At 37.9% G+C, this 14534-nt stretch overlaps 1 protein-coding gene across 1 annotated transcript in view; it reads left to right on the top strand.

The window, feature by feature from the left end:
* CNTNAP5 (contactin associated protein family member 5) overlaps window positions 1–13505 on the top strand; it is a gene marked incomplete at its 5' end in the record, with an annotated part of 262361 nt that extends 248856 nt beyond the window's left edge. Inside the window, 3 exons of the mRNA XM_083865251.1 lie at window positions 8611–8829; window positions 11728–11799; window positions 12790–13505. Coding sequence (XP_083721377.1) covers window positions 8611–8829; window positions 11728–11799; window positions 12790–12986 — 488 coding nt within the window. The 3' untranslated portion in view covers window positions 12987–13505. The remainder of the gene's footprint in view (window positions 1–8610; window positions 8830–11727; window positions 11800–12789) is intronic.
* Window positions 13506–14534: the final 1029 nt, after the last annotated feature.

The raw sequence follows: 14534 nt of genomic DNA, 5'->3' as shown, positions 1-14534 counted from the left end.
CCTGTGTGGCTGCACAGGGCAACATCTTAGCCTAATGATACCATTTTGCTGACTGCAGCTTGCTCCTCTCCAGCCATTTCTGTTTCCTAATGATAAGAACAGCACAATGAGCCTTCATCCTCTCTGCCTTTTTATCACTGCCAGTCTTTTTCCATTTGAATTCTGCAAGGAATATTGCATATAGCACTTAGGCCACAATTCTGCATGTTCTGTACATGGGCCTTCTTGAACTTTACTCCTTTAAGCCATTACAAGACCTGCCCGAAATTTGGAAAATAGAACTCCTCTTTTTTTATTGTCAAGTATGTCATATTCCTTTATATAAAGAGTCTTGTTCTTTCACAGTAAAATTCTAAATGCTTCCTTCTTTACAGACATTTCAGTCCTTTGTTCAAATTGGACCTTCATATCAAGTCTGACATCTGTCTCACCATTGCAATTTTACATGTTTCATTATTAGCGCATGAGGCCTGTGGGACTGGCAGCTAGACAGACACTACAGAAATCCTCTAGTTCCTGCTTGTGCAGTGTAACTTTACAGAGTAACAGTAGTGCTTTCTGCCTCACGTTTTATTAAACAGTTTAAGAGCAGGACCTGATTATCTCCTTAGTTATTATATATAATGGGCTTTTTTTTCAGAATGCAGCTGTTGTCCAAGCCTTTGTGGACAGGTTTGGGAGCCTGATAGTTTTCAGCTCAATTCAAAGCTAAGCTAAAATTCCCACTTTGTCAATGTTTAGCTGTAGTGCTGAAAATCTTAAAGAATATTACTCATCCTGACCTCTACTTAGAACTCGAGATATAGACACCAAATCAATAAGGAAGGATTTTTTTAACCAGAAAGATGGAAGGCGGCACAAAGACCTTCAAAAATGTAGCCAGAAAACTGACATGGTGCAGCTCAGCATTATGAAGAGAAACTAGATTTAGTCACAAAAATATGATTAACTTCAGAAGTACAAGTTGTTGCAAAGCCAAAAAACCCAGGTGTGTCTCCAAAGGTCAGACATTTTGTTCCACTGAACACTACCAACTTTTCTCCTTCTTTTATCTCTCTCTTGCCCCAAAGTTAATTGGGATTTTGTTTTAGTATAGCAATAGTTCATATTCTGTAATGACACTAAAGTCATAAACTTGACCATCCAGGTGGTGAAAGATACTGTTTCTGTACTGTAAATGACATAAGGCATCCCAGCCAGTCACTTTAATTCCAGCCTAATCCTAATTCCAGTTTCTTTTTCATATGCTAAGTGAATTTCCACAAACTGTTTCTTCCATATTAGGATTTAATTTTCCAGGTTTTATCCCACAGCTGTAGCTATGATGAATAGAGTCCTCGTGCTCTCAGAAAATCACAGATCTTTCTCAGTATTCTCCCTCCAGGATGACCAGTCCCAGCTCTACCAATCCTCTCTTAGTAGGAGAGATACTCTGGTGCCTAAATCATCTTTGCAGCCCTTCAGTGAACTCACTCCAGGAGGTCCATGTTTTTCTCCCATTGGGAAGCTATTTTTCTCTTGCATGCTGGAAAGCAAAGCTGCTTTCCAGCTACTCAGCCCCAACTAGTGCTGCTGGATGGGGTTCTTTCTAACCCAAGTGCAGATCTTCACATTTCCTTTGTTGAAATGCAGTGTTCTTGTTTCCTCATTCCTCCAGCTTGTCAACATCCCTCTGAATGCTGACACAACAATCTAGTCTACCAACTGCTCTCCACCATTTTGCATGTTCTCCAAACTTATTCAGCTTACACACTCATCTATCATGGAAAGAAACAAAACCAAACCAGAAATTCCCAATGTTAAGAGTATTGCTTTGTTGTACAAAAAGGAGAGATGGACTTTGTCATTTTGGGACTGTGGAACTTACATATATATGTTAAATTATTATTTATCCTGTCGTATGGGTAAAATGCTACACAGCTTCTTTTAATGATGGCTCACCAGGTGAATACGAGTGACTTAAACCAGTATCTACCAAGTTTGTCTTTCTCATTGCTCATGCTCTTAGCAAAGCATAAACTTCCAGAGGCATGTGATGCTTTGGATTAGACCTAGACTTCCTGTAGTGTTTATCCTGGATTCCACTGGGGTTACACCCCTAAAGGCTTTCATAAGGAAATTTAAGTGTCCACTGAAAGAGAACCATGTTGAAAACTCTCTATTCTACATGTCCTACATATCTATGCTATAATCTTCTGAAAATCTCTCTCTTCTTTCCTGTCACACCACTGCTCATTTGTCTGCTCTAACAGTCTGATCCTGTCTGCTTAATCAGATGACTATACCACCTTCTTTCTTGACTCCACCATTAATTTTGCACTGACTGGGAGATCTCAAAGAGGTCTTCCAGCAGGACATCATAAAAGCTTGAAACTTCTTCCTCACCAGATTTTCTTATGACAGCCATTTTAGCACAGCTGGGACTTTTGAAAAGTGCACTTTTATAAAATGACAAGTTTTTAAAATAATGGTTTTCCCCTGCTTCTACCCATCCCCACCCCAGCCGCATTACACTTACTTTAGATACTTACACTCTAATAATTTTTTCCTCTTCTCAAACCGGCTGTGTTTTTTCCAATGGCTGCCTTATACCCAGCTGTGAATTCTGGGAAAGAAAACCCTCTGTTTTAGGCAGAGAAATCTCACCTCCAATTCAAAACATAGGGACACTCACTCTGCCACAGACTACTTGAATGACCTTGGGTTCATTTATGTGCAGATATAAAGGTAAGCAGGCATTTTATTCCCACTGGAACCAGTCTGAGCTTTACTATCTCCCTTCTCTATCAGTAAAGCATAGATAATAGAACATCCTGCATCAGAGGGGTGCTGGGAGGATAAAAGCATTAAAGGCTGTGAGCTCTTCAGATACACAGTAATGGGACAATATAGCTGCCTTGGAAAGATCAATCTAAATATAAGTGTGGTTTTGAAGACAAGGGAGTAAAAGGAGGCATCATTCAAGTAGCCAGCAGATGTCTGTTGAATGAATCCTCACTGTACCCAACAGCAATAGAAAAATATTATTATCCTGTAGTTTGTTGTCATTTTTACTTCACAAATATAGAGTCAGGACACAAAAGGACCTATACAAAGCTCATCGGTATCAATGGGAGTTTTTCCTTGGACTTTAGTGAGCATTGGATTCAGGCCCCAAGTGGGTCATACAGTTTATGGCAAAGCCTCAGTGAAATCTTAACCAGAGTCCCAGTTCATTTACTTTAAGTGCTCCTTGCAGAGATCATACTGCTGTATTTAACCACATGAACATTCTGACCTAACTGTGAGGCTAGCTCTGCTTTGAACAAGGGATGGAACTGCATGACCTTCAGAGATGTCTTTCAACTTAAGTTATTTTATTATTCTCTGATCTCAGAGACACATTTGCATGTGTTTAGGTGTTGTCTACAAAAAGCTGCCATCTCAATGGAAAATACAATTTATTTGTTTCTGGGTTCACTTTAACAAATCCTTGAAAACTTTGTACTGTGCCCCAACATGTCTAAATTTTTAACTATTATTTTCTCTGGGAAAAAAAAATCTCTGATGCAGAGAAGTGAATATCATTGTTTATGTATTTGCATCTGAGCAATTTAATATAGTAGCTGAGTAGGGATACCAGAGTAAAAGAGTAGCACTAGAAGGATTCAAGAGGATTTTGAAGAAAAAGGTTACAAGTATTCCTTTAGAACCTGTTAGTGTTGAGCCAATTTATTTAGCTCAGTAAATTATTCAGTAAATCAATTTTATTTATTGTCTTCAAAGTGATCAATTAGCAGACCTTCCCACACTGGTAGCATAAATGATTGTGTATTCTAGCACAGGAGCATGATGTGTTTTATCTCCAAAAGCCTGAGCTAAAACACACTCAAGTTTTGACTGAGTCATTCAGCTTTGATATAAAGTGTACGTAAAAGAAAGTTTATCTGGAAAGTAATTTTATTGAAATCATTATCTAGGTGCAGTACAATTCTTATGATTTCTACAATAGCTTTTCTTATTAAAAGTTCATGGGGAGAAAATGAAATCTATACACTGAAGAGATCACAGAGCAGCTCATCCAAGAATATTACACAGGGGTAGATGATAATGGTATAATTAAATCACGAGGGGCAAGTTGTCATTAACTCAGAAATACAAAAGCTGATTTAAAGAATTACCTCCTTTTAGAAAGTTTTTTTATGAAAAATGCCTAAGTCCATTTCTTCTTTTTTATTTTTTTTTTTAATGGAATGGCATTCCTGTTTTTAAGCTCACCAGATCGCAATTTACAGTTTAAAAAATGCAACAGTGTCTGCAAGAGATGTTGGCTGGACTCTTCTGGTCATTTCAAAGCTCATTTCTTTACTTCAGACTCTTCTTGCCCTAAATACTTACTTCTTAGACCATATTGTGAACAAAGATATCTTAGGTGAATTTTAGGGTGCCTTTAAAAGCCATTGGCTTTCCTTCTAGTAGCCTAGTGAAGCATTAAGGAAAATGGAAATTACTGTGTAATGTAAAAGAGGAGAGCTTTTGGGACCAAGATGGCAAGAGTGAAACTGGTTGACCTCAGTTGTTGTAACCAGGAAAGACTTAATTGGTTTTCACTCCCCTGTCTTTGTGGCAGACACACACCAAGAAATGAGATTATTCCCATGTTATGTTTTTGGGTTCCAGGCTAACCCAAGATACACTTTCTGCCCTTTCTAACTGAATGATTAAAGTCAGCAATGTTTACTGAAATTGTTGATGGACACAGCAGCACATTTTTCAGGGTACCTGCACAGTGCCTTGTAGTCAGCTCTTTTGAGACAGGTGCAGTGTATGGAGACTACAAGTGGCTTTTACCTCACGGTCATGGGTTCAAATCTGGTGACAATGTCCAGAAAGGAATCTTGTCATTCCTGTTTAGCACCTTGGCAAAATGAGGTTTAAGTTTCTGAGTGGCATGAAAATAATATTTATAAAGAAGTAACAAAAATATATTGAATAATGTTTATGCTCCTGTTTTACGCAGTGATACCTTTAGAAAGAGGGTATGTTACCCACTCTCCCTGCACAAAAATAACACTTTTGATTTCTCTTTGATTCCAGTTACCTGTCCTACTTGTTATCATTTACTATATCAATTTGCTGTTTCATTACTGAGCAGATTGATGCTTGGTCCTAGAGAATTCTCATGGAATTCTATTCATGATGAAAATTAATTTCCCATTATTGAGATATGAACATTTAAAATTGCTTTATCTAAAATCTTAAAACAAGTGTGTTGTATGTGGCAGAGGTGTATAAAGAAACAGCAGGGGAACAGGATGTCTGATTTTCTGAATAGGTATAAACCAGCACATAAGTTATGTTGATACAATCCATAAAGTTTAAAAAATACAACCACATGTTAGACTTAATCCTCATTATCATGGAAAGCCCTTGCAAATACATAGAAAACCAACATAAAGCTTGCTGAGCTGTGACATTGCAGACAGCTTCCAGGGATCAACTACAGGAAACAACAAAAAGCCAGGCCAACTTATGCACAACTCAGCACATAAAGCTTAAAAATTATTTCCTAAATGTGGGGGTAAACTTAATTTGTGGAGAATGAGCAGTTTAATTACTAAAAGCTGAAAAAGATTGCCTTCTTACTCTCTGTGTAGCAATTAGCCAAAATATCTCATTCTCAAGTGCTGGGAACAGAAATGAAATGCTAAAATGTCAGAAGATCAAACCAAGCTATCAGCAGCAATTCAGTGTGATTTTCCAGACCAGTGAAATGCGTGGAAAGATTCCCAGCATTGCCAGGTCAGAGGAAGGCCACTGAAGTTTCTCATGACCTTGGCTGCAGCACAAACCATAGAACTTCACCGAATTGCTTCTCTCACTGAGTACTGTGTCATGCAGTGAAAACATCTTTTGGAAAAAGATTTTGTTGTGATGCAAAAACTCCAAAGGACAGTGTCCTTTAATAAGCCTTTCATAGAGCTAACCATGTCATAATCACAGATTTACATTATCCTCTCAAGAATTCAGAGGGCAGCACAAGTCATTCACATCCAAGTTGTGCAGTTTTCTTGTTGAGAGCAGTGCAAACCCCCCTTTCTGACAGACATTAGGCACACACCTAAAGCTGTGTGATAAAGCAAACAGTGTCTTTGCACGTGGAATTTTTACCAAAGGACGCTGGAGTTGTTTTTGGTTTCTTCTTTTGATTTCTTTTTTTCGAAATTCCGAAATCTTTCAACAACAAGTCCCTGAGTTCTCATTCATGCAAAGCTTACTTTGACAAAAGACCCATGGAATTGGCCCTTAATGTAACTTTTAAAAATGCCTGCAAAAGTACTGAGTCTTTGACTTTTCAAACTACTGTACCATGAAAGAGGAACACATTCTTTCTTAGGCTTAACTTTTTGCACACTGGGGTAGAACAGAGCAACTTAGATTGCCTGGTTATAAAAGATAGCAACAAATTCACCTTTTGTGTCAGAGCTAAGAAAACAATAAAGGCTGAGCGTAGGAATGTTTATAAAGGGTTTTATAAATTCAACAAAGATGGCAAATACTGTAAATCAGTCTTTTAGTATAAATAAACCTTCTTGCAGGAACTTGGAAGCAAGTCTTTGTCTGTTTTATAACATCTCAGCCAAAATCTCATTAAAAATCTGAATGCAGTCAATTCCTTCATATTTTCAGAAGAGCAAATGTGAACTTCTGCAAGATTGCAGGTTTTCCAGAGGCAGAGCCTTGCTGTTTCTCTTCCCATCTTGCAGCTCAGAGGCTGTGCCCCTGACAGCTCTGCAAACTGAGCATTTCTCCTATAAGGCTCTTGGGAGAGCAGGCTGATACTGTACCTTGCTTTGCTGAGAAACAGCCACACTCTTCTGTGTTATACTTCCACAAAGACACTCAAACATAATTAGAAATTTTTCTCAGCTAATTCCCTCTGGGTGCATGGCATGACAGTCACAGATCTTGAGCACAAAAAACTGTGTGATTTGGGCTGGCTTTGAGATTTCTCTGTATTTTCTCATACAAAAAAAGAAGTTTATATAATTAAAATAGCAATGTCATCTTTGAAAGAAAGCTTTTTTTCTTTTTCTGTAAGTCCTGACCACTTGTAAAACTCTTGTATTTGAATAATAATGGAAAAAATTGGATCTTATTTTAAAATTTAGCATCTTATTCTTTCGAGATTTGAAAATAAACTTGAAAAGCTAGGAACCTTAATTCCCAATGTCATTGGAAGTATTCCCAAAACATTCAATCCTATGAGGTTGGGTTTTTTTTCTGTTAGCAGGTATTTTTTAAGATTTCAAATAAGTTTTGATACTGTATCTGTGCGCATTTGTGGCTTTTTCTTGTTTGATTGACCTAGATATAAAGCGCATCATGTTTGAGACCTCTGAGCAGCATGAATTTCAATTTCTGGAAAGTAAATAACGTGAATTTGGAGAAAATAGAAAATGGCTTCACTGTCCTTCCCTGACTTTCCCAAACAATCTTTGATATTAAAACTTTTGGAATTTTTTTTTTTTTTTTACTGTGAAGGTGGAACATTGGAACAGACTGCCCAAAGAAGTTATGGATTCTCATCCCTGGAAGTGTTCAAGGCCAGCTTGGATGGGGCCCTGAGCAACCAGGTCTAGCTAGAGGTGCCCCTGCCCATGGCAGAGGGTTGGAATGAGATGATCTTTAAGGCTGCTTCCAAACCAAACCATTCTATGATTATATAAAATCTCTTGCTTTTGATTTGCTTTCTCTTTGTGAAATTTAACTGAACACATACCAACAGATAAGTTATTTGTGCTATTTTATCTACAGGCTGGAAATAACACAGAGGTATTTGTTTTAATTCCGATTTAGATAAGAAAAGGTATAGGGTTTTTTCTTTATTTTAGTAGTGAAATACGGGCTAGTAGAGTGAGAGCCTGACTCATAAGTAGGAATATTCTTAGGAATTCTCATAGTAAAAAAGTAGTAACATGAATAGGTGCTTCAGAAAAGTTGAATAATAAACTCTTGAAGAAGAATGGGAAGCTGAGGTAGCAAGTCATTTAGTGCCAGGCCACATAAAGCATTTTATGACAGAAAATAGAAAACATGGTTTTTTATCCAGAGTGGAAGAGGCAAAATGCTTGAAGGTATGGTCCATATATGTACAACTGATGCTGTTAGCAGATGCAAAATAAATAAATAAATAAAATTAAAATAAAATAAAATAAAAAAAAATAAAATAAAAGTTAAAGAGAATCAGTCCCAGAAATCTATGGTATTTAGTATAGCTATTTTATTTACTTTTACTAGTATTATTATTGTTATTGTTGTTTTTGTTGTTATTGTGGTTAGTAGATATGATGTGTAGATATTGTGCATTAATAGAGAAAATGGATGAGAAGAAAAGTGCAGTTCAGGCTTTTATGTGCAAGATGATTCAAGGTAAGTAACATTATAGCGAAAGAACTTTTGGAACCTCATGGGTCAAGCCAGGGAGAACTTGTAGGCTGCTGAAGGAGAACCTGAAGAGTTGAAATTGGATAATAGATATAAAAGGGGTGGGTAAGGCAAAAGAGGATTCATTGTCACAATGCCTTCCTAAAACAGTCCATTGCCAGATGTTTTTCTGTTGTACTGCAGACAGTTTGTCCCTGGACCCTGAAGTCTCCAAGGCAAATGCCTATGGTTTCACTGGCTGCCTGTCCTCTGTCCAGTACAACCACATCGCTCCCCTGAAAGCCGCCTTACGCCATCCCAGCATCGCTCCCGTGACCGTCAGAGGTTCCTTGACAGAATCCAACTGTGCATCCATGATGGAAGCTGACGTGAACACAGCAACCACAATATATTCCTCATCAGGTGTGTCCTGCTGGGAGGGGATTGGGGAGTTTAAAGGACACTGTGGAGTGAGGTTTCCTTCCTTTTTGATGTGACACAATTGTGACAGTATGAATAGTGGAACTAGGAAGTTGCCTTTTCTCTCAGAATCAGGAGTGTTGAGGATGGGCATCAGGACTAGTCAAGGCCCCTTTAAAAGTCATTGTTCTGAAACAATGTTTTTAGACTAAGTTCCTGGATCATCTAAAACATGCCTGCCTAGAACAAACAAAAAAATCCCACAGGTGTAGTGGAAAAGCTTTGAAAGTTTGGTTAGGCACCTGATTTGTCATTCCTGTCCACTCCAGGTAATTCCAATCCTGCAGTTCTCAAAGGAGAACATAAATGTTACATAGATTGTATATCCCAGTGGTGATAAAGCAGTAAAAGTCATACAAAAAACAATTCAAATTTGTTCCCACCCTGACCGAAACGAACAAAAACTCTTCCACAAAACCCTTGGCATGTGTGACTTCCACGGGATGCTTGTACTTCATTCTCTTAGACTAAAGAGAGGGAGCACTACTTGAGCAGTACCAGCAAGATGATCCCAATTGTTTGTGTATCTTTTGCAATCCTGAAGCCGTCCTCTGGGAATCTGAAGTATTTTGCATATGTGAATTTGTATGCAGAGAAGGAAACCGAGAGCAGCTGGAAGTGTTGTCACCATGAACAGGGACAATCAAGTTGCTGCTTTAGTCACCAGTGGATGAGGCAGAATTCTTAATGACCAGAAAGGGGTGCAAATTAAGGGCTGTTTTTTGCCCCTTGACCTAAAAAGCTACTTTCTCCTTTTTGATAACTGATAAAACTCTGGTTTAGATCATAATACAATTCCTTTCACATTTGTACTTGCATCAAATCCCCATTTCCTGCAGCTTCTGCCTAAGATATTCAGCAGAAAACAAATGATGCTATTAGCATTCTGCATAGGGAAAAAGGCTGCTGATTACTCTGGAGAGTGTCTGCCAGTGTGCCTGTGCTCCTCCCCAGCCCCCACTTCCTTCTCACTGCCTCGAGTTGTCTGAGGTGTCTGCTCTGACACACAGACAAATGTGTCTTGTGAGTCCTGAATGGGCAATCATACTGAAAATATGAACTCTTTGCCCTGGGATCTGTCACCTCAATGATCTAATTTTTCTAAGGAGTTTAGAAAGCAGTAAAACCTGAGGCTCAGAACTTCAGGACAGAACATGGAGCAGACTGTAGCATTTTGAACTTAGATACTTAAAGCATACAATCAGTTGCACTCTATTGTTAAGGTTAAGCACTGTTGCATCAGAAATGCAGAATTATTATAAAAACTCATGCCTGTCTTGCCACTCTGTGCTCTAAAACATGATTTCCTCTCAATGTGATGAATTATCTGACATTCCAGTCTCACTATTCACACTGCATTTGATTAAAGCCTGAATAAGATCTTTAGAACAAATGAGCTCTGAAGACTTCAGGTCTTTATATGCTGAAGTAAAAGCAATGGGCGGTTGATTCTTGTTTAAAAAATATTTCCAATTTGTAGCAAATTATAATTTCTGTAGATGTACTCGAGCATTACATTTCTACATGGAAAGGACACATTTTAAGAAATAAAAAGAAAACAGAGCCAAGGATTAACTTTCAAATTTAGTGCTCATGTCTCAATTCATCACTTCCCAATTTCTCATTATTGAGTGTCTGAGAAGAAAAATAGAACTTCAAAGGAAGCTGTACATGTCTGCATCGATATTCTAATGTGCAGATACAACAAAAAAGCCCACTAGGAAAACTCTTTAAGTGTATGAAAAAAGCTTTCTATATTTGTAACTTGAAAACAATTGAAGCTGTTTCCTTCAGAAAGGAACACTTGTGCTCAAAAAAGTTTCCTGGCAGACAGATATGGGATAAAATCCATTCACACAGTTACCTGAACACTTTTTCCTGATTAGGAAACACAAAATGAGAAGTGACTTACTGTGGTTTTGAAATTTAACAAAGATCACCTTCTTCCTCGCTGAGGCACATGTAAAGATTTTGTTATTTTGAACTCTATATTGATGGTATAGAGATAATGGAATTTTCCTATGATATTTTTTCTTAATATTAAAATGCTGTAAAAATGAAAGAGGAGATTCATCTGTGTGAATGGTGGAGTCTTGAGCTGCCCGTCCTCTTCAGCTGAGACCAGGTCTTCCAGAATTTGAAGTAAAAAAAAAGTCAAATACTTTCATAAGTCTGGAACTACACAGAAAGTAGTTGCTTCTGAAAGGCACCCTAAACAGTGAGGTTCCATCTCACTGTGCTAATTGTGCTGGACCTGGTATTTCCAAACAAGCTCTGACTGTCTAGGGATATGCCAGGACAGCCTTGGATGTAGCAACTATGAGATGGTGAAGTTGAGGATCCTCTAAGGAAGGAAAGAAGACAGAAATGCATGACTTTGACCTTCTCATGGACCAGCTTGGAAGAATCCCACAGGATAGAGGCTTGAGGGGGGATACATAACAACCAGAGAGGTTATAAAGTCTTTGTCCTTGGATATATTCAAAACCCAAGTGGATACAGCTCTGAAAAACTTGCTGTAATAGACTTGGATTTGAGTAGGGCTTTGGATTAGATGATTCTTCTGATGAACTGAAACGCTTTCAGCTGTTAGTGTGAAACTTGCTGTTTTCTTTTAAATATACCCTTAATAGAATTTGCTTCTGAAGGTGTAGAAGAAAATTGTTCTGCAAACTCACTTTATTTTTCATACCCTTCTGGTTCAGTTCTCCAGTTGTCCAAATCATATCTTTTGAAAACAGATTAGATTCCAAGAGAGTAAGAGGACACTTCTGACAAAGCCAGAGAGAAAATGAACAGTTGATACAGAAAATAAGTTCTCTTTTGTTTAACCAACTGCAGATCCTTTTGGGAAGACAGATGAAAGAGAACCTCTCACCAATGCAGTCAGAAGTGATTCAGCTGTGATTGGAGGTAATTTCATTTTTAAAGACTACAGTCAATAAATAATTCTGTCAAGGCAAAAATCTAGGAGACTTTAAATCTGGGTTCCATGAAATCTAGTCCAAGGTGGGTTTTTTTGTAATCTGATGCAGGTCTAGTATCTGCTCTGTTTATTAGTATGTGTCTGTGTCAAGCTACCTAGGTAGGCAACTGCATTATGGGTTATTGTGGTCACACATGGATCATCAGGAACCTGAGTCTTCTAAAATAAAACTAAACTCTGTGCCTGCTTGAGCAGGGGATCTGGACAAGATGATCTCCAGAGGTTCCAGATGTTCTCTGATTCCATGTGAGACTGTATTCCAAGACCCAGCTAAGCAGCAATTTTTTTGCACCACCCTGGTGAATACTTTACAGACCATTCATGCATCTCATACCTCCTGAGCTCTCTCTTTGTAATCTGGTGGTGTAGTGGAACTCACCAGGTCATATGGAAGTATTTATATACTGGGGAACGGTGTCCTCATAATTTCATGTATGGTTTTAATTTTCCTCTAACGGCCTAAAAGACAATTTATCTCTGTTTATTTTACAGCATGCCCTGTAGTGAGCTGCCTTTGATAATATCTAGAAGCTATAAACCAAAGTGTACAAAGCTTGTGCAAGGTTCTCAGAGATAACACAGAAGAAAATATGACAGAGCAGGCATTTTTATGAGCATACAGATCTAGTGTTTTAAAAGCAAACACACTGAACTAACTTATTTCCAGTGAAAGCATAATTTTACAGAAATTATGTCAATTATATCAATACATGCTAGTTTCTAAGTGTTCTTATGGCAACAAAATAGAAATAAAAATTACCAGGAAGGGTTTGATAGAGGCATATGGTTGTGTATGGACTGAGATGAACTGACATATCATAGCAATTAGCTGCTGTGCATTGGTAATGCATTTTTTGAGGTAACTGAGTGTTTTGGTTTGGTTTTCACTCTTTTTATCCTTCGTTTTTTATTTACAGGTGTAATAGCAGTTGTGATATTCATCATCTTTTGCATCATTGCCATCATGAGCAGATTCCTCTATCAACACAAACAAGCACATCGAAATAGCCAGAAAAAGGAGAAGGAATACCCTGAAAACCTTGAGAGCTCTTTTAAAGCTGACATTGACTTGCAAAACACAGTGAGCGAGTGTAAACGGGAATATTTTATCTGATGGACAATGCAATTTCTTCTTACTCTTCCTCCCCTAACCTCCCTTTCTTTATTCCTTTCTCCCTTCCTTTTTTCTTTTTGAATTCTTTTTATTTTTAACACTCATTTTTTGCTAGCTTCTTTTTCATTTGGAAAAGACCGCCCTGCACAGGAAACACTGAGAACAATCACAGTGCCTCATTCTCTGCACAAGAACCTGGCAATCACAGTTTGCTTCTGCAGCTCAAGAGACCTGTTATCCTACACAAAATAAGATCCACAGGCACACCTGGTTTCTGCTGTCAATTCTTGGATGTTTCAAAGTCCCTACATTTATTTGTTTGGGTTTGTTTTTTTTTTTTTTTTTCCTCTGGAGCCATTTAAGTCATTGCTTTTACACTAGAGCTGGACTATGTAAAGTACAGGTAAAGTAGTTGAACACATAGCTCTGCAGATACTGGGACAGGATAGAGGGAAAGAATGAGATCAAAACACCTGATTTATTTCATGGGCTCATTCACAGCAATCATAAAAAGCCAGAACCGACCAAATTCTCAAATGTTATTAATTGATATATTGTCTATTTATTTAAATGGTGTTAAATTAATTTGTACCAGTTGAAAAGCTGGTATGACATAAAGGAAAATAAAACTGTCCTCATTAAGCTCCTTCCCCCAACCTCCTGTCCTTTTACTGTAACTTTTAGGCTTCTCAGTACTTTTCCAACAATATATGTATCAACAATAAATACCATTCCCATGCACCTTTTCACCTCCATCTCATAAGGCTGGCTACGTAGACCAAACATGCACTAGTATAACCCTAGCCAAAGCATGGAAAATAGTAGCTTGAATTTCCAAAGGGTTTAGGAAGCTGCTAGGACTTAGGTGCTCTATATTTGTCTGAAATTTTAGAAATGCAGCATATGCCTGTTCATGCCACATGGAGGATTATCACGCACTGAGGTTAAACGCTGTTGCCGCTGTGGAAAAGAAAAAAAACCATAGATGAGAAAAAAACCAAAATAGTTTAATCTTAAACATGACTCACACCTTCTGCCAGCTCTTCTAAAAAAAGAAAAAATTAATCCTACTACTCAACCCTCCCAAAACTGCATGAAAGATTGATTGGTATTTCCTGTTTATAGAAATTGGAATAACTTCTCCAAAGATAAATAGAGAGAGGTCTGATGTCATGTCTAAAAAGATGAATATTTGATAAAGCCCCTTTACAAGGAAGAACATTAGGGAAACAAACAGATCCCAAATATTCTACTTCAAATTAATCTTTGCTCTTTTTTTTTTTTGTTTGTTTTTTAAGTCTTCTGTCTTTCCCTGATTGGGAACATTATGAAAGAATCGAATTCTGCCCATTTCGCTAGTGCTATGTGGTTACAGTGTGAGGATGAAAAACCTCCTTTTCAATCACAGACATCCTAAGGGTAAGAAATGAAGGAGTCACAGCCAGTGAGATTTTGAGCACCCTATTGTGTCTGTATGACATCTGCCTTTGCAGGGCTTTTAAAGACTATGTAGAACTTGCTGGTGGTAGAATTAAGCCTAAAGTTAAG

This window comes from Zosterops lateralis (assembly GCF_965231275.1).
Source record: "Zosterops lateralis genome assembly, chromosome: 7".
Lineage (NCBI taxonomy): Eukaryota > Metazoa > Chordata > Aves > Passeriformes > Zosteropidae > Zosterops > Zosterops lateralis.
Note: the sequence above shows the minus strand (reverse complement) of the source record. Positions and strands in the feature narration are given on the sequence as shown.